Source organism: Otolemur garnettii, unplaced genomic scaffold (genome assembly GCF_000181295.1).
Source record: "Otolemur garnettii isolate 467f Iridium unplaced genomic scaffold, OtoGar3 scaffold00005, whole genome shotgun sequence".
NCBI classification, from domain to species: Eukaryota; Metazoa; Chordata; class Mammalia; order Primates; family Galagidae; genus Otolemur; species Otolemur garnettii.
The window spans coordinates 15513653-15533694 of record NW_003852400.1 but is presented as its reverse complement, the minus strand read 5'-3'; the positions used below and the strand labels follow the sequence as shown (position 1 = coordinate 15533694).

Genomic DNA, 20042 nt, shown 5'->3' with positions numbered 1-20042 from the left:
AACAAAACAGACGAAGCTCTTAGCCCTGGTGACACCTACTTTTCAGTAGAGGTAAAGATCTTAGCAGTAGTGAAGCTTACATTTTAGTGAAAATGAAGAAAGATAATAATCAATAATCATAATAAATAAATATGTTAGAAGGTAAGACTTAAAAAAACTAATGCAAGGTAAAAAGGTCAGAAGTACATGGGGATGAAAAGAGGGAAGATAATTTATAATTAAAAATACGGTGGAAGGTTAAACTCATTGAGTAGTTTTAAAACAGATGAAGGTGTTAACCATGCAGATACTAAAAGAAGTGTGCTCCTTACACCAGGAACAGCTGCTATAGTGGAGCACTATGGTGAAAAGGGCTTGATACAGCCAGGAAAAATGTTAAAAGACTAAACTGACAAGTCCAGAGCACAGTAACTTCAGGGCAAAAAAGATTAACTGTACATAAAAATAACTGTGGGAAAATTTCAGAATCATTACAAAATCTAAAGTAAATGTGAGTTAGCAAGCCAGACGTTAATGAGTATAATTGGCAGATTTTAGGAGACTTATTTGACATAAGGTCTTATTAGATTCTATCCATTTTTCTTTTAATAAGTGGTATGTTACTAATCACTAGTCTGTAGTTTGCCATGATACCCAGTAGCTTTTTCATTTTAATCAATTATCTCCCATGTAACCTTTATAAAATTCACTAATATATCCCATCCTCACACCAACTAGCTGAAGTTTACACGGTTGTTTCTAACCATGTTACTGCTAAATTTCATAGTTTTCTTTAACTTGTTCTACTAGTCTATAAATAATCAACGTCACAGATGACATTTTAAAGAATTAAATTGCAATGTTTATTATTTGGGGCACTTACACGCCTCTTTCCTCTGTGAATCCATGCCTCCTTTGTGCTACATCATGCTTATTTGTACTTCAATTAGGACTTGATAACACATCATTAATTGTTAATGTCACCTCCTTCTTCCTTTCAAGACCGTTTCATATGAAAGCACACCTTATTAGTTAGTCCAGGGCCTGGATAGGTTGCCAAGTAAGAGATGAATGGGATAAAGAGAATCAGGTATGTATATATGAAAAAGATGGCAGCAGGGCTTGGGGGTGTTGGGGTAGGAGACGCAAGCAAAAAAAAGAAAATAGTAGAAAATATGTGTGAAATTTCAAATTTAAGGCATGCATTTCACAAAAAGAATAGGGAACTCATGCTATAAGTCATTTCCAAAGCAGAGGAAAAGTAGGAGTTACATTCAGCCAAGAAAAATACAAAGGGATGATGGCAAAAAAATGTTCCCTGGGGCTTCTTTTCACTGTGCTCTATGATAAATGATCCAGCTTTCCAGAGTAAGTGCAGATCAAGGAGTTGACGTCTTATTTATTATAATAAAAAATGGGATCTTCCCCCATTTTAAAATGTTTTAATAGAAGCAATAAAATTTGAAGGAGTTCCCCCCCCCCGAAAAGAATTTTTTTAATTCAAGTAACTGCAAATGGAAACCAGAGGGGGAGCCCCCAGCTGGGACAAATAATGGCCACCCCCTCCCCAACAGGGAGGTGGCCCCTATACCCTTCATGGTTAGTTTAGGCTCCCTCCTCACTCTGCTGCAGCATCCTTGGGGCAGGGCCCCACCTTCCCTGGGACTGGGGTGGTCAGTAACCCAGCCTGCTGTGCCTCAGCCCCCCTGCCCCATAAAGAGTATTTGGGAGAGGGGATGATGTGGGCAGAACAGGAGGCAATGAGGATGACCATTTGGTGCTGGTGGCAGCAATGATGATGTTGAATGGAACATGGAACAAAAAACAACACAACTGTCCAGAGGTAGTTTGTGAACAGAGGAAAGATGGAACCAGAACCTTGGGGGTTAGGGAGGAGCAGAAGGGTGGGGTGTGGGCATGGTGAACCCTGGCTGCAAGGTGGGGTAAGAGAAGTCAGAGTAGGGCAAGCAGACCCAGCCCACCTTAGGTGGCTGTTGCAGGGAATCTGGGCCTCTCCTGGAAAAGGGGTGACTGCGCCTCCAGCATTCAAATAGTCTCAGATCCCAGGTGGAAGGAAAGGTGGGCTAGGACCCCCTGTGTTAAGGGGAAAGGGACTGATACCCATCCCACCTTTCTTCCTGTGCCCTAAGGAGCTGTCCAACCTAGTACAGAGACTAGGGAAGAAGAAAAGTGGGCATAAGCCCAACATGGTGACAAAGACACAGGCTGGCTAGGGGCCAAGCAGCCCCCTCCATTGGCCACACCTGTTGCCAGGACCGTGGCATGGGGTATGCCAGAATGAGATGGGGCCTGGGCCCCTTTTAAGGCCAGGGGAGTCCTCCCAGGCCCCTCTATGGGAAGCAGAAGGAATAGTAGAGGAGCAGAGAGGGCCCCCAAACCAAGAGCCCAGAGAGCAGTGTCCCCACTGTTGAGGGAGTAGAGACAGAGCAGACGCAGAGCGCGGCTAAGTGGGATGTTAGCCTTGTCCAGGAGAGCAAGTGTGTATGCATGGGTTGGAGGGATGGCTGGGAACCAAGGCCAGGGGAAAACTGCTCCCCACACAGCCCCTAGGGGCCCCGCAGCAGCTGGTGTGCTGTGTAGTGTGGACTGAAGGAGTTATAAAGTTATTTTTTAACTTATGGTAAGTTTACTGTTGGTATACAGTTCTGTGATTACTGAAAAATGCAGGGAGCTATGTAACCACAACCATAAGACACGTAACAGTTCCACCCTCCCCGCAAAAAACCCTCTTTCATGCTGATGCTATACAGTCAAACACCACCCCACCCATAGAAACCACTTTATCATTATTTGGTTATTATTTGGTTGTTTTTTTTTTTTTTTGAGACAGAGCCTCAAGCTGTCAGCCTGGACAGAGTACCATAGCATCATAGCTCATAGCCTGGGCTTAAGCGATTCTCTTGCTTCAGCCTTCCAAGTAGTTGGGACTATAGGCACCCACCACAATGCCCGGCTATTTTTTGGTGTAGTTGTCATTGTTCTTTGGCGGGCCCGGGCTGGAAGTGAACCTGCCAGCTCTGGTGTATGTGGCTGGAGCCTTAGCCACTTTAGCTACAGGCACTGAGCCCATTATTTATTTTATGAACCGTGCTTCTTCATGTTTAAAACCTGTTTTCCTACTGAAAAGTAACAAAAATATTCTACATTTTTATTTAAGAACTTTATACTTTTACACTTTGAGTTTAGTTCTATAACCCATGTTGAGTTAACTGCTATATATAACGTGAGGTATAGGACAAGGTTAATTTTTCACACACAGGTATCCAATTATTCCAGCATCATGTTTTGACAAAGTTTAGCTTGTCTCCACTGAAGTGCTTTTGCATCTTTGTCAAAAACAAATCAAATCAAGTGTATCTGTACAAACGTTTTTCTTTCTCTTTTTTTAGATTTTTAAAAACCAAAGCATTTATTGCATGACTAATTACTGAAATTAGTAAGATGAACCGGATGCTGCAGCAGCTGCCCTCTTGGATTTAGGCACTGATCCTTCATGGAATCCAGGCCTGAATCTGCAATACACCATTTTTAGGTGCCTCATCCAACCAGTCTTGGTGGTATTTCTTCTTTCAGCCTTGGCACTCCTGTTACAATTTCTCTTGAACTTGGCAGGACAGCCACATTTGCCACAGGTCAACTTTTGCAGGTGGTAGGCCTTAGAGCTACAGTGGTAGCACAATGTATGCATCTTATTCCAATGTTTTCCAAACCATGATATTCCCTTCATCATCAAGCTTCTGTGGCCAAGACCAAAGAGCTGTATGGATCTTTTCCTGAACTCTCTATTCCACTGTATTAATACATATGTATAAGCCTTCACCAATAACACGCTGATCACTGCATCTTAACAATAGGTTTTGAAATCAGACAGTTTGAGCTTCCAACTTTGTTTTTCCTTTATGAAATTGTTTTGCCTATTCTAACTACTTTACCTAGCCATATAAATTTTAGAACCATTTTGTTGACAATATAAACAAGCCACCTACAACTTTGAGGTTGCAGATCAGGAGGAAGAGAACTGACATCTTCTCAATACTGAGTTTTCCTATCCATAGTAAAGAATTATTCATCCAAATTGTCAGTAGTACCAAAGTTGATATTTTATTGTTGTATTTTATTGTTATAAAGTTCTATAGATGCACTTTAACACCTAGCTTGTGGAGAGTTTTTTTTTAACATGAATGAATGTTAAAATTTGTAAAAGGCTTTTTTTATGTATATATTGATATCATCCTATGATTTTTACTCTTTAGTCTGTTAATAAAAGGAAATATTTTTATTTTCAAATACTCAAATATCCTTGCATTCTAGAATATAATTTGTTAATGTTTTATTAAAGATACTGGTGTCTATGTCCATGAGGGCTATCATTATAGGCACACCTTGTTTTACTGCATTTTACTTCATTGTGCTTTGAAGATACTTCATTTTTTACAAATTCAAGGTTTGTGGTACCCTGTGCCCAGCAAGTGTCATTTTTCCAACAGGACATACTCACTTTGTGTCTCTTTGTCATATTTTTGCAATATTTCAGACTTTTTCTTTATTATTATATCTGTTATGGTGGCCTGTGATCAGTAAATCTTTGATGTTACTGCAGTTACCAAGTGTAATTGTGGACTTTTCTGTTTTCTAATTCCTGTTAGTTCTGTCACCTTGTTACTTTTTGGAACTCTGTAGTTAGCTGCGTTTATACTTCAGATTTCTTCTGTCTTCTTGGCATACTGACCTGCTTTTCAAAATGTTAATATCAAACTTCATCTCTGTACTTTTTTTTTGTACTGAAATCTACTCTGATACAGCAACTCCATAGCTTGCTTTCAATTAGTTTCTGCATGGAATACCTTTTTCTGTCCTTTTGTCTGTCTGTATCACTGTATTTAAAATGGGTTTCTTTAAAAGAAATGGGTTTCTTTTTTTTTCACCCAATCAAAATATCCCATTTAACTAGTGTAATTAGACAATTTATTAATGTAATTATTAATATGATTGGATTTGCGTCTACTACTTCATTGTTTGTTTTCTTCTTATCCTTTCTTTTTTTTCCCCTACCCTCTCTTGGATAATTTTAATGTTTTAGCATTCATTTTGTTTATTGGCTTTCTGGCTAAATCTCTTAGCACTTCTATAGTCACTGCTTTAAAGTGTATCATACCTAACCTTTAAAAATCTTTAGAGATAATATTTTACCATTTCAAGTATAGTTCTCTATAGTCTCCAGCCTTTGTTCTAAATGTCACTTGTATTAGATATGCAAATATTTAAACATTCCTCAGCAATTCTGTAAGTTTTGCTTTTGAGAGGCATATTCAAAAGGCTTTAAGGGGAAGATAAAATCTTCTATATTTACTCAGATATTTACCACTTTTGTTGTTCATTCTTTTTTTTTTTTTTTTTTGGCAGTTTTGGGCCGGGGCTGGGTTTGAACCTACCACCTCTGGTATATGGGACCCTACTCCTTTGAGCCAAAGGCACTACCCCTGTTGTTCATTATTTCTTTATGAAGTTCCAGTTGCTTTCTGTTATCATCTGGCTTTAGCCTGAAGAACTTTTATTAGCATTTCTTTTAGGTCAGTTCTACTAGTAAAAATTCTTGAATTTCCTTCATCTGGAAATTTCTTTAGTTTGCCTTCGTTTCTGAGGTATGTTTTTACTGAATACAGCATTTTCAGTTAGCAATTCTTTTCTCTCAGAACTCTAAAAATGTTCTCCCATTGTGTGATATGCACTGAATTATGTGACACTAAAATTCATTATGTTGAGGCCCTATCCCCGAGTATGCCTGTGTTTGAAGATAAGGCTTTAAGTAGATAATTAAGTTTAAATGAGGTATAAGGATGGGGCCTTGATCCAATAGCATATGTGTCCTTATAAGAAAAGATACCAGAAGCTCTTTGTTCAATGAAAAGGACACAGGAAGAAGTTAACCATCTACAGGCCAGAAAAAGAATTCTCACTAGAAAGCAAATCAGTCAGCATCTTGAACTTCCTAGCTTCCAGAATGGAAAAATAAATTTCTGTTACTTAGGCTTCCTGGTCTATAGCATGTGTTAGTCAATCTAAGAGGACTAAGACAGAGAGGTAAGCTATTAGTGAACTCACACTCCATCTTGGCTAACATCCTAAGTTTAGTAAGCTTTTTCAACAGTAACTTTTGAAGGTAAAGTGTACAGTATTCTGAAAGATGCAAAATAAATAAAACCCATGCTAAGAAAAGGTAGAGCAAAAAAAATAAAGATAATTTTCTTGAAAAATTCACTAGAATAAAAAATGTATATAATGAAGAATTCAGAATACAATAAAACATAATAGAACAAGAAGAAAAACCATCTACAGGAAAAGCTTATTAAGAACTGACCAGGATGGGCATGGTAACTCATGCCTGTAATCCTAGCACTTTGGAAGGCTAAGGTGGGAGGATCGCTTGAGGCCAAGAGCACGACCAACCTGAGCAACCTGATCAGAACTCAAAAAAGAAAAATAGAACAATTAGCTTGGCATGGTGCTGGATGCCTAGAGTCTCAGGCAGGAGGGTATTTTCAGCCCAGGAGTTTGAGATTATAGTGAGTTAAGACCATGCCACTGCATTCTAGCTGAGTCAATAGAGTGAGGCTCTGTCTCAAAAAAATAAAAAATTAAAAAATTAACTTAAAAATTGACCAGATAGATGGGAATAGAGAAGAAACAGAAGAAGAATGCAGCTTATCTTGGAAAAGGGAATAGCAACTCAATAACTTCTACGAATAATAAACAGAAGGAGTAGACCTTATGCTCAAGTAGAAAAGAACCTTGTACATATAGTAATAAACAAGAGTTAAATCCATCAGAATAACAACACAGCTTGTAAGTCTGTAATATCAATAAATTAAACCAGCAAAAATGTGACTAACATTTGAAAAATATAATGAATAATTAAAGAATACCTGGTCTTCTCAGGTGGAACATTTTTTAAGCTAGAGACCATTAAGCAAGTCTCACAAATTTCAAAAAAATCTCCCATACAGACCAAATTCTCTGACCATAACTTAACTGATAGAGAAGTAAAAATGAAAATGTAAAAATCTCCTAGTTTCAGAAATATTAAATATAAACTTTCAAATAACACATAAGCCAAAGAAGAAATAACGAAAAGTAAAAATTACTTAGAAATATATATTAATGAAAATAACACATATACAAATTTATAAATATAGCCATAGCAGTTATTATGGAGCGGTCTCCACAATTAGAGAGAACTGTGGAAATTAATCTTCTAAGAGTCCAATGTAAACATAATATAGCCAAAGAAGATATAATGACAGAAACAATAATGCCATTAGCACACATAAATGATCAATAAAGCTGAAAGTTAGTTATATGAAAGACAATAAAACTGACAAATCTCTAGCAATATTGGTCAAGGAAAAAAAAAGAAAAAGAACTAATAGCCATAAAATAAAAACAAAGAACTAAAAAACAAAGAAAAATTTAAAATGAAACACAAACAAAAGAATAATCAGTGCTGAAGATGGAAAAAGAGACAAACTAGCTGATATTTATGTGGAAAATCATACCAAGTATTCAATGATGAAGTTTTCCTTTCCCTCTTCGATAGTAGCTTAAATTAAATATGCTACATCCTTCAGAGGAAAGAGATGGCTAGTAAACGATGATGAAAAGAGTAGTATTTTAAAGAAACAGAATCCTAACTCTATCAAGCTGTAAATCTGTTTTAGTCTTTACACCTCTTTAGGAAACTATAAATTGTAAAAATCATTCACCCGAATTTTTTTAAGTGTGTCACATAACAAAAAATATTACAACTAGATATTAACTTATTTATTTACTTATTTACTTTTATTTTTATTTTTATTTTTATTTTCATTTTTATTTTTTGAGACAGAGTCTCACTTTGTTGCCCTAGGTAGTGTCTTCTGGCATCATAGCTCACAGCAACCTCAAACTCTTGAGCTCAAATAATCTTCTTGTCTCAGCCTCCCAAATAGCTGGGACTACAGGCCCCCACCATGATACTTGGCTACTTTTTTCTATTATTTAGTAGAGTAAGGGTCTCGCTCTTGAGCAGGCTGGTCTCCTCAGATCCACCTGCCTCAGCCTCCCAGAGTGCAAGGATTACAGGCCTGAGCTACCATACTGGCCACAACTAGATATTTTAAAAGTAAGAGTACAGAGAAGAAAGTGACAACTTTAAAGAGAATATAGACCCAGAGAATACAGAAGAAATCAGTATCCTGAACAGACCCATAAGCATAAAATGGTGAATTAGTAGAGGGTGTACATCTGTGCACACATGCATGCACGCACGCCCACACTTCACCCAGCGTTTTTAGTGACAACCTTTACTTCACAGATGAAGATTCCAAGCTGATGCACAATTCTTCCAAAGAACAAAAAGATAAAACAACTTCAGTTTATTTTATGAAGCTAGTATAACCTTGATAACAAAAACTGAAACAAGTACAAAACTTGTGGTGGAAACAAAAATTGTAACACTGTCTGATGTGGTCTTAAATGTGTGTTCATAATTATTATATGTATACAATCATTTTATTATATAATATTTATCATATGTATACAATTATTATATTATAAATTGGGAAAGTAAAGAGGCATAAAGAAAACTGAGGCTTTTAAACTTCACACTGGAAAATGATGATGCCAGTAGATTGTGGTAAGTTATGGAGTTATAGTGTAATACCTACACAGCAATCACTGGAAGTTTATAAAAAGAGATATGCTCAATAATAATACAGATAAATAAAAGCGGAATTCTAAAAAAGTGTTCAGGGGTGGTGCCTGTGGCTCAAAGAGTAGGACGCTGGCCCCATATACCAGGTTCAAGCCTGGCTCCAGCCAAAACTGCAAAAAATAAAAATAAAAAAGTATTCAATTACCCACAGGAGGACAGAAAAAAGAAAACAGAGAAACTAAGAGTATATGGAACAAGCAGAATACTAAAAAATAAAACGTAAAACCTACTGTATTTACCTATATTTTTGCTTCTTGTATTCTTTCCTCCTTCCTAATATTCCAAAGGTCTTTCTTTACCATTTCCTTTCTACTTAATGAAGTTTCTCTAGCTGTCATTTTAGGGTAAGCCTGCTGACAGCAAATGCCTTTAGTTGTTTTTTCATGTTGAGGTCTTAATTTTCCCTTCATTATTAGAAGAGTATTTCTGCTGCATATAGTTTCCTGTGTTGAAAATTCTTGTCTTGCAGCAGTTGAAAGACACTCCTTGGTCTTCATGTTTTCTGATAAAAAATATTTTTTCCTTTTAAGCAAGGTATCATTTTTCTCTGGCTACTTGCAACATTTTTTTCCTTGACTTTATTTTTCTGAAGTTTAATTATGACATCTCCTGGCATGGATTTCTCTGGATTTTTCCTGTTTGTGGTCCACTCAGTTTCTTAAATCTGTATGTTTATATGTCTTAATAAATTTGAGAAATTTCCAACTACTATTTGAGTACTTCCTCTGTCTCTTACTCTTTTCTCCTGTCTTTCAAGAATTCTTACGACAGGAGTTATCTTTTGTTACTGCCCCACAGATCTCTGATGCGCTCTGTTCTTCAGATTGGAAAATTTTCTTGATGGGCCCATCCACTGAGCAAAATTTCAATTTTTTATTTTTTTCAGCACCAAATTTCCATCTGGTTTTTTTCTTCCTTTCCTGTGGCTTTCCATGTTTTTCATTTGCTTCTAGCATTTTGTAATTTCTGAAAACATTTTTATCCTGTATTTTATAATCTTTGTCAGTAATTCTAACACCTCTGTCATCTCAGTGCTGACATTTATAATTTTAGATCCTCCTGATTCTTGGTATGACAAAAGATTTTCAACTGAAACCTGAACTTGCTCACATTATATTATGAGACTCTAGATCTTTATTTACAGCTTCTGTTTTAACTGGCTTTCTATGACACTGCTCCAGAAGGGAAAGGTTGGGGGACGAGGTACCACTTCATTATTGCCAAGTAGAAAGAGAAATCCAAGTGTCTCAATTGGCTTCCATTAACACCCAAGTGGGAGTCCAGGCTTCCTACATGGCCTCCACTAGCCAAGGCTAGGATGGCTTCTTTACTACTTGGTGATAGTGAAAGATACACTTTTTATGTAATCCTCTTCTAACACCACCCCAGCAGGGCAGGGAATGGTACCTCACTATTCTGGGTGAAGATGGCAGCCCAGGTCCCCAATATGGTATCCATAAATATGGCAAGAAGGTAGAGGGTTGGAAGAGAGAGTTTTCATGACTGGCCAGGAGGTAATAAGTCCCAGCTCTCTGTGTGGCCTTCTCTGATACCACCTTAATGATAGTATTGGGACATTTTGTTACAGCCTCATGAGGGAAGAATTCTAGGCTTCCCATTTAGCCTTTTCGGAGCATGTGGTACCATGGTTTTCCTGTAAGTAGAGCAGAGACAGTCTAAAAGTTTTGTCTTGCTAAGCAGTTCTTTTCCTAGTTGCTTGGCTAGAAAAAATGGGTTCTAGCAGAGTTTTGTTTTTTGTGCCTGATGACATTTGTAGGTTGCTCGCTTATCCAGACCCAATCTGGGATATAGGAGGCAAAAAGAAAATCGGGTGGTGCCTGTAGCTCAGAAGAGTAAGGTGCCAGTCCCATATGCTGGAGGTGGCAGATTCAAACCCAGTCCTGGCCAAAAACTGCAAAAAATAAAAAGCAAAAAGAAAATCAAGGGAACCCACTACAATGACATCTCTAAGGTCCCAAGGCCCTTAGCCAGCCTTTCTTCTACCCTCTACCTTTCAATTTCTTCCTGTGTTTGCACTTACAGTGCCAAGAGTTCTTGGTTGTACTTACTGAGAGAAAGGGGAAAGCATGTCAATCTCATCCTCCCAGAGCAGAAGTCCTCCTAAATCCTGTTCCCCTCTCACCCCAGGTGATAGAATGATAGAAGCTACAGTGACAGGGGTTTTTGTTGTATTCACCACTGTATGCCCAGAGCTTACAACAGGCCTCACTTCTCCATCCTGGCTTTAACTTACATAGCCAGCTTCTGCCGTGGCTTTTTTTTTTTTTTGAGACGGAGCCTCAAGCTATCCCCCTGGGTAGAGTGCCATGGCATCACGCTCACAGCAACCTCCAACTCCTGGGCTCAAACGAGTCTCCTGCCTCAGCCTCCCAAGTAGCTGGGACTACAGGCGCCCGCCACAGCGCCTGGCCATTTTTTGGTTGCAGCCATCATTGTTGTTTGGCGGGCCCGGGCTGGGGATTCGAACCCGCCACCTTAGGGGTATGTGGCTGGCGCCTTAGCTGCTTGAGCCACAGGCGCTGAGCCAGCCATGGCTTTTATTAGAGGAGGTGGGGATAGGGTGCTTTAAGATAAAAAAGCAAAAGTTCAAAAATTACTATACTGAAAAACCTGAACTAAGGTCTCATTCAATTCTTATATTCTGTAATTAATTCCTGCTTCTCAGCTATATTCCACAGGAGATCATCACCTTACTGAGGTATGACTGCAAATAAAATTAATGCATACCATTTTAAAAGCCTCCTCTTTTTTCAATAATGGGGCTTTAGAGTGAATTAAGTAGATAACTGTCTCAGTTTTCAACTTTACCTGTTATCAGTATAGCCTGCATTGTGTCCAAAGGACATTTTGTCTTCCTCTAGAAAAATTTAATGTTTAAAGTAAATGCTCTTTTACTTCAAAAATAGGCAGTAGCTCTAGAAAAGTAAATCTCGCAACCTCATGAAGTTATACATTTTTAATTTATACTTCTATAAAGGAAGAGGTTGGAAAAATTAGTTGATATAACTAAACCTTAAGTGAACAGAGTGTACCATCAAAGTAATTATATAACTTCTTCAAAAGTAAAAGCAATTTGTTACATATTAAAATACTAAAAAATAGGAAAACATTTTTCAAGTTCCAGATACTTGAATTTTTATATCTCATCTCGAACGTTATAGTTGATTTCATAATTCATACTATAAGTGACCACAATAGTCAATTTATAGAAACTTTTTTTAAAAACATGTTTTTAATTGTTGATCTTACCCATTTTATTTTTATTTATTTTTTTGATCTTACCTATTTTAAAAAGTTAACACAAATCTTACTTTATCAGCTTTCTTACTATATTAATCACACAAATGGAATTACTATGCATAAGTCAACGAGGTATTCTATTTTCTTTTCTTTTCTTTTCTTTTTTTGAGACAGAGTCTCACTTCGTCACCCTTGGTAGAATGCCATGGCACCACAGTTCACAGCAACCTCAAGCTCTTGAACTCAAGTGATTCTCTTGCCTCAGCCTCCCAAGTAGCTGGGGCTACAGGCACCCACCACAATGCCCAGCTATTTTTAGAGACAGTATCTCACTCTAGCTCAGGCTGGTCTTGAACTCATGGGCTCAGGTGATCTGCCCAGCTTGGCCTCCCAGAGTGCTGGTATTGCAGGCGTGAGCCACCACACCTGGCCCAAGGTATTCTATTTTCATTATAGTATTTTTCAGAAATAACATTAATAGATGTGATTATTTAGAAGCAATTCAGGTTTACAATCTATATTTTGCTGAGGCACAACTTGGAAGACAGCAGACTAGTTTGCAGAAGGGTTATGGTACTAAGTCTGCTCAATCACTCATGGAACTCTCAACATGGTCTTACTGTTTTCAATTAATAGTTTTTTATGTATTCTGTGAGAGAATCATATGCTAAATGGTATACCAAATCAAAGGAATAAGATCTTAAGATGCTTGCGAACACTAAAGTACATCAGGGTCTACTGCATTCCATGTGTTTTTTAGTCATGCATTATTTATAAATTTATGTATAAAATTTAAAAATATGATCACTACACAATATAGTAAGCCTCACAGTATCTCAAAACAAGGAATACTTCAATATCCTTCACTTTTATAGAGACTTATTTTCTTATAGAAGATAACATATTAATAGTGGAAAATTTAAGAAATACAGAACAGAAATAAGGAGGGAAAAAAACTCTTTCAAAAGGCAAAATAACCAACTTTTAACCAAAAATATTGCCATCATGTGAAATTGCAAAGGATTAAGTGAATTCAGGTTTTTTTCCTCCTATGTCATTAAGTTCAGTGCTGTCTTCTGGGCCCACAGTACTGGTCAACTGATTTAAACACCAATTGTCAAACCTGGATGCTTTCAAAATGTACAGAATAGAATTAACCCTTAGACTATACTTAGAAATCTCTTTGGTAAATTGTATTACCAAAGCAGATCACTATGACTGACCTGAAATCATATCATCATGATTGTAATAAAAATGTAAGTGAAAACATCAAGTTTCTTTTAGGAAAACTAGATAATGGAATTAAAGTGGTAAAGTTCTTACTTACTGTTACCAAGATTTACACAAAATACTACTTCTTGATTTTTACTGACTATAGTTTACAGTTGTGTATTTTTAATGTCAAAAAATTTTAAATTCAGAGAGCATACAGCTACCATTTACCCATAAAATTTTAAGAGATTTATATTTCTAATGTAAATATCCTTACTGATTTAAGGAAACTAAAATCGAGCATCTCTTTTACATATCTAACTTCTTTTTACACTGCTAAAAAATTTTCAAAGATTTCTATGTTTAAGAGAGTAGAGGCTCAGCAAACAAACTGAACACCTGGAAGGCTGTTTTTAAATTGATTAAAATACTATCTAGTAACTTTTGGAATGGGTTAACTTTTAACTTAAGCTTTTATTTTAATTACTTATGAAATGTGACTTTGTTCCTTGTACGCGGCAATTAATACACTCGACATTTTTAACACATCTCAGAAACAGATGTACATCTGAGAAGAGAGATTCTTTTCTAAAGACACAGGCCAAAAGACTAGGCATTCTGAAATCAGTTTTATATTTCCCAAGATGCAGCATGGCTGTTAAGTCACGTCTGAGTGTAAGATTTCTAAAATTTCAAGCTTATAAATAGAGCTTCTGGAAGAATAAATAACACATTTTTGCTTTTACCTTTTAGCCGGTGGCTTAGAATCTGTTCCAAAATAGCTGCAAAATTGTTAAATCCCGGAGAAGAATCATCAATTGTCTCAAAGCAAGATCGATCAATCAGGGTCTTCACCGAAAACCTACGAAAAAAATTATTGTTGCTTTTAGGCAGAGTTGATTCATTCACCTACGTATGGAAACAATGAGAGGAAGCCAATTGGGGGAAGAACTGCAAAAATATTTTATAAGACTATATATTCCGAAAACTCCAGTTATTCAAATTCACTCTGTAAATAGTAAACTGTACAGAAATCTTAGGCTTTTCACTTACATGTTTACTATTTGCTGTAGTCTGAATGTTAGTGTCCTCCCCAAATTCCTACATTGGTACTTAATCCCTAGTGCGATATTATTAAGTGATGGGACCATCACTTCCCATTAACTTGGGAGGTAATCATAAGGCAAGAACCCTCCTGAATGGGGTTAGTGCTGTTACAAAAGAGGTCCTGGGGAGCTTGTCTGCCTCTTCTGCCACACAAGGACACACAGTAGGCACCATCTATGAGGAATGGGGCCTCATCACACACCCAATCTGAGGGTGCTTTAATCTTGGACTTTCCAGCCTCCAGAACTGTGAACAATAAATTTCTATTTTTATTAATTATCAGTCTAAGATATTTTGCAACCTGAAAAAACTAAGACAGTATCTATTGACCAAACCAAGGCTTCAGAAAGCTCAGTTCCCATAGGCATTAAAATAAAAATCAAAATATAACCTAAGTGATTAACTCAAAATTATTCAAAATCTATAGTATTACTACTTATAAGAAATTTGAGCTTCAGACTCAAAAGAGTTTTTGAGCACAAAATAGAATAAAAATAGTACGTGCACATTCACAAAGTATAGATCCAAGATTTTCATGACATTTAAATAGGGAAACTTGTAAATCCAAATAGTGTGCTGTATTTTTTCTTCATAGGATGTCCTTTGTCGCTAACTGACCCAAATCTGCATTTTCTACATCTCAGCTCAAATGCCCTCTCTTTAATGAAGACTTATCCACCTGCACGTTCTGAAGCACAAACTTGCATTTTGTTTGTTTGCCCTTAAAAGATAATTACAATTGATCTTACTGTGTTTTCTATCTCTACCTTACTATTATATAAATTCTTTCAGAAACATGCCTTCTGTATGTTTGTATCTTCCTCAGCACCTAGGAAAATATCTTGAACACTGTACTCAGTACTTGTTGATTTATTGGTAAGCTCTATTTTGAAAGGATGGCAAAGAAATGTTTAAATATCACACGATGGCAAGAGTGAAAAAAATAGTTTGTGATTTTTAACATGTATAGTTTCATATAACTACCATCAAAATCAAGATACAAAACAGCTTTGTCAACTCAAACTTCCTCACACTATTTCTTTACATACATATCCTATACAGGATGACATATGAGTACCAGAGACCGTGGGGAACAAGGAGAAGGGGTAACTAGGATAGCGCTTCTATAGTTTTATCAGAAATAAAAACTATCAAGGAGGTAAAAGAGTACAGAGACCATTTCCTGGGTTTTATGCTTGATGGCTATGCTGTTCAATCAGGACAGAAAATACAAGATACAGGCATAAAGGGAAATACAGATGTGTTTTGTATCTTGATTTTGATGGTGGTTATATGAATCTATACATATTAAAAACTATAAACTATATCTATTATTTCCCATATTAGAAATTAAAATGAGAAATTTTAAAATACAGGCCATCTACACCTAGCAAAGTGGTGCAGGACCATAAAAATGACCATGCAAGCTAACATTATACAAAATGATCTTTATATTCGATGAACAAATTTATAATTATCCTGTGACCTTTATAAATGTTTGTGAAAACATTAAAAACTCTCTTACAGCCAGTTATAATGTATTGGGAAATGAAGAAAATTATAAAATATATTTACTTAGTACTCTGTAATTTAATAAAACATTAGGAACACTGTGAATTCAAGTGTTTTACTTCTTTCTAAAACACTTATCAAGAGTAATCTGGCCCAGGTGCAGTGGCTCACACCTGTAATCCTAGCACTCTGGGAGGCTGAGGTGGGTAGATTGCCTGAGTTCACAGGTTCAAGATCAGCCTCAGCAAGAGTGAGACCCCTGTCTCTAAATATAGCTGGGTGTTGTGGCGGGCACCTGTAGTTTCAACTACTCTGGAGGTGAAGGCAAGAGAATCACTTGAGCCCAGGAGTCTTAAGTTACTGTGAGCTATGACACCACAGCACTCTACCAAGGGTGACAAAGTAAGGCACTCTCTCTCTCTCTCAAAAAAAAAAAAAGTAATCTGAATAGTGTTTTCCTTATTCTTTTCATTGCATAACTTAATTGACATGGATGAAGTATCTTTTCTATGACTTGGAAAATTGTCATATCTTTTCTAAATTTGAGTCAGCTCCCAACATTTTAGTCTTTACACTTTCAATGCTGTGAAGTACCTCTAAGAATCACTTTAATGTGAAGTGTCTTGTCAGCGTCACTTCCTCTGGGACATCTTTGCACTTTCTGTCACAGCCATTTTCCTAGTTTACATCAGTGAAGTTCACTTCCCTGAGTTCCTCTGGCTACATGTCTACATTCTCTTGAAGAGCAAAAATGTCAACATCCCCATGATCAACAATTTCTTCTATAACTCCATATATGTTCCATTCAAGTTTCACTTCAAGCACTATCATTTTCTATTTCTTTTCTGTACTTTCATCTTTGAAAATTGGCCAATTCATTCTTTTGATTACCCATTTTTTTTTTTTTGAGACAGAGCCTCAAGCTGTCTCCCTGGGTAGAGTGCCGTGGCATTACAGCTCACAGCAACCTCCAACTCCTGGGCTCAAGCGAGTCTCCTGCCTCCGCCTCCCAAGTAGCTGGGACCACAGGCGCCCGCCACAACGCCCGGCTATTTTTTGGTTGCAGCCGTCATTGTTGTTTGGCAGGTCCGGGCTGGGGATTCGAACCCGCCACCTTAGGTGTACGTGGCTGGCGCCCTAGCCGGTTGAGCTATAGGTGCCGAGCCGATTACCCATTTTTGTAAACCATTACCAGTTTATCACCAGGAACAAGGAGGCAACAGAATTACAGGCTTTGCTTTCTGTGCACAAAATGAACAATAGATGCATAGTGACCAATCCTAGACAGACTTGGAAAGAAGTGATATGATTAATCACTGATCATGATGTTCATGTTCTATTTATGTAGTGATGTGTGAACTAAGAACAAGCAGCAAAATACGTACTTCGTGCAATTACAGCTAATACGTACTGTACATATGGTGGTGATTCAAACTGAACCCTTGTTTCATTAAATGACGTTATTTAATGAAACAGTGAAATTCTGGAACCATGTATAAGTAAAGACTTTCTTTTTTATTAATTAAAAACAAAATAATTGCATCAAATATTACATAAATAATAATTTATACAACTGTATTTTCCAAAACAAAAATTTAGAAAGAATAGATTGTTAGTAAATATCTTTAATGTTGAATTTAATAGAAAATAATTAGATTCTCTTATCTGCTTCTATATTCAATCTATTCAAATATTCTGGAAAACTCCACGGTATACTTGTCAGAGCATAAGAATGAAAAAGACAAACCATGTCTTGGAACTATTGAGAAAGGGTCTGGGTCCAGGAGCACACTAAGAAAATCATTACCCTAAGGCAGGCGTCCTCAAACTATGGCCCATGGGCCACATACAGCCCGCTTAGGACATTTATCCTGCCTGCCGGGTGTTTTGGCCGCTGCTGCCGGTCCTGCTTAGCAGCCGACTTGTCCTGGAGCCTGCAGTCTGTCCCTCCAATGGTCTGAGGGACAGCGAACTGGTCCCGTTTAAAAAGTTTGAGGACTCCTGCCATAAGGCATCCTTGGCAGGTAATGAAATAACTCTCCCACGCAACTAGAATGGCACCAATTACATACCATTAGACAGGGTGGCTGTGGAGTTCGTGTGCAACTAAAATAGTGAGCAATTTAAAACTGCACATGAACTTTATGTTCACCCTGTATATCTTTGGAAGAATTAAGAAATTAGTCACTCAACTTTCGGTCTTCTTTAGTTCAGATGAGTAACCCTGAGAAAGGCTGAGATAGACTAATGTTCAACTACCTAGTATTATCTAAAGCAGCAACTGGAGCATAACGCAGGAAGTTACTATGTAGTAATAGGAAAAAAAGGACACCTAGGAAGTCACACTGATGAAGTTGCTCTCCTGTAACTAAAGGAGAGCCAAGTTAAATAAATACTAGATGTAATGCATGGTTTAATGAATAGAAACAAAAAGAAAAAAAGGGAACCCAGATTTAAAAGGGACTTGACAACTTTTGTTTCAGATGTACATTTCATTCACAATACATGAAAAAAATGCTGCCAATCTTCAGCAAGAATAAATGAGTACAACATTCTAATGCAGTAAGAGAATTAAATAATAGTGTTCCTAAAAGGAATAAACAAAAAACACACAGTCTCTGGGGCGGTGCCTGTGGCTCAAAGGAGTAGGGCGCAAGCCCCATATAGCGGAGGTGGCAGGTTCAAACCCTGCGGCCAAAAACTGCAAAAAAACAAACAAACAAAAAAAAAAACACACAGTCTCTACCTCCATCTTTGACCTTAACAGACTGAACAGAAAGAAATTTATGAATGTTTTCTCTAATCTTTATTCAAGAGAATGGATTAAGAAAGCTAACTGTGCAACCACATTCCTGAAGATAGAAATAACCTATTGCTTTAAAACATTATATCATCTCAGATAGTAATGTACATCCATGCAATAAACTGAAAATTATGTTTAAAAACAAAAATAACAAACTGCTATTTCATCACACACAAAAAGCTGAGTTATAACTCAATTTCTACCTTTAACAGTCTGATAACGTTTCAGTCATTATTGTTCTCCAGAAATGACACAGAATTACCTAACAAATTACCTACACTGTAAAATGTAATAATCCAGGGCTATTAACATATATATTATATTTGAGCATCAAGAGACATTTAGAGATCAATTACTAGTCAACAAAATACACAATTTTTTAATGTTATCAGATTATATTCATACGAAAGATAACATCTGCATGATAAAAACCTAAGATGGTGAATGTCAGAGCACTAAATTACTTTTAACGCAAACTGACTAAAAATTAAAACAAAAGCAAAATCCAAGTTTTCCAAAGCATACCATTAGACACACTTTCTATTATTTCTAAGCATGAGAATATTTAACAGTAAAGAACTATTCTAAATAATTTATAATATATTAAGGTCAATTAATAATGAAAAATAATGTTCCAAGCTTTGCGTCATCATTCATAACCTGCTTTCAGCCTGCCAACATGAAAATTCCAGAAGGCTAATCAGTTTCTGAGAGTCCATGTTTTACCTCTAGCTAAACCGACTCTTCCCACTCAACACTTATCTAAAATCATGTTGCTCTAGCTCCCTTATGCTAGAGGAGAATCTTTCCTCCGTAACACAGTAGCTAGCTAAGATGTGCTATAAAAACCAAACCTGAAAAGTGAATTTCAATACATCTAAAAAATATCACACAGATGCTGAGCTATTTCTTGATAATGATGACACTAATATTAGTCATCTATTTCCTGAAAAGGAGTGATTTTTAAATAATGAAATGACAATTTGATGAATGTCTAAAAATACACACTCAAGTCTAAGTAACAGCTTTTACATAGAAAAATCAAAATTTACATAAAAGAGAGATAATGAAGTTTTTGAAATATCGCTGTTTGAAAAGATTCTCTTTCCCATCTTCCCTATCCATAGGAAAATTTTGTTAGCTTCAAAGGAAGAATGACTGTAACTAACACCTTCCAACCTAACAAAGCATGAACTATCTTTCTCCCTTTGGCAACATACCAAGAGAAATAGTTACCAAAACTATGGTTAAAAGGTGTCTTTTAAACCCATATTAAATTAACTCTTTCCACAGTTCATAGATTTGTACTATAATTATAATTAAAAATAATAAAAAATCAAAAAAGGTGAGAAAAATTAAAAATTTCTATAGCTTTTACTAAAAATAAATTATTTAAAA

General features: G+C 36.6%; 1 protein-coding gene and 1 pseudogene across 3 annotated transcripts in view; both read right to left on the bottom strand.

Moving 5' to 3' along the window:
- RUNDC3B (RUN domain containing 3B) overlaps positions 1 to 20042 on the bottom strand; it is a 138339-nt gene that overhangs the window by 104292 nt on the left and 14005 nt on the right. For all 3 annotated transcript variants that reach the window (XM_012811643.2, XM_003782642.1, XM_012811636.2), the window contains exon 2: positions 13969 to 14084. In XM_012811643.2, coding sequence (XP_012667097.1) covers positions 13969 to 14084 — 116 coding nt within the window. The remainder of the gene's footprint in view (positions 1 to 13968; positions 14085 to 20042) is intronic.
- Positions 3434 to 3730, bottom strand: LOC111728438 (annotated as a pseudogene).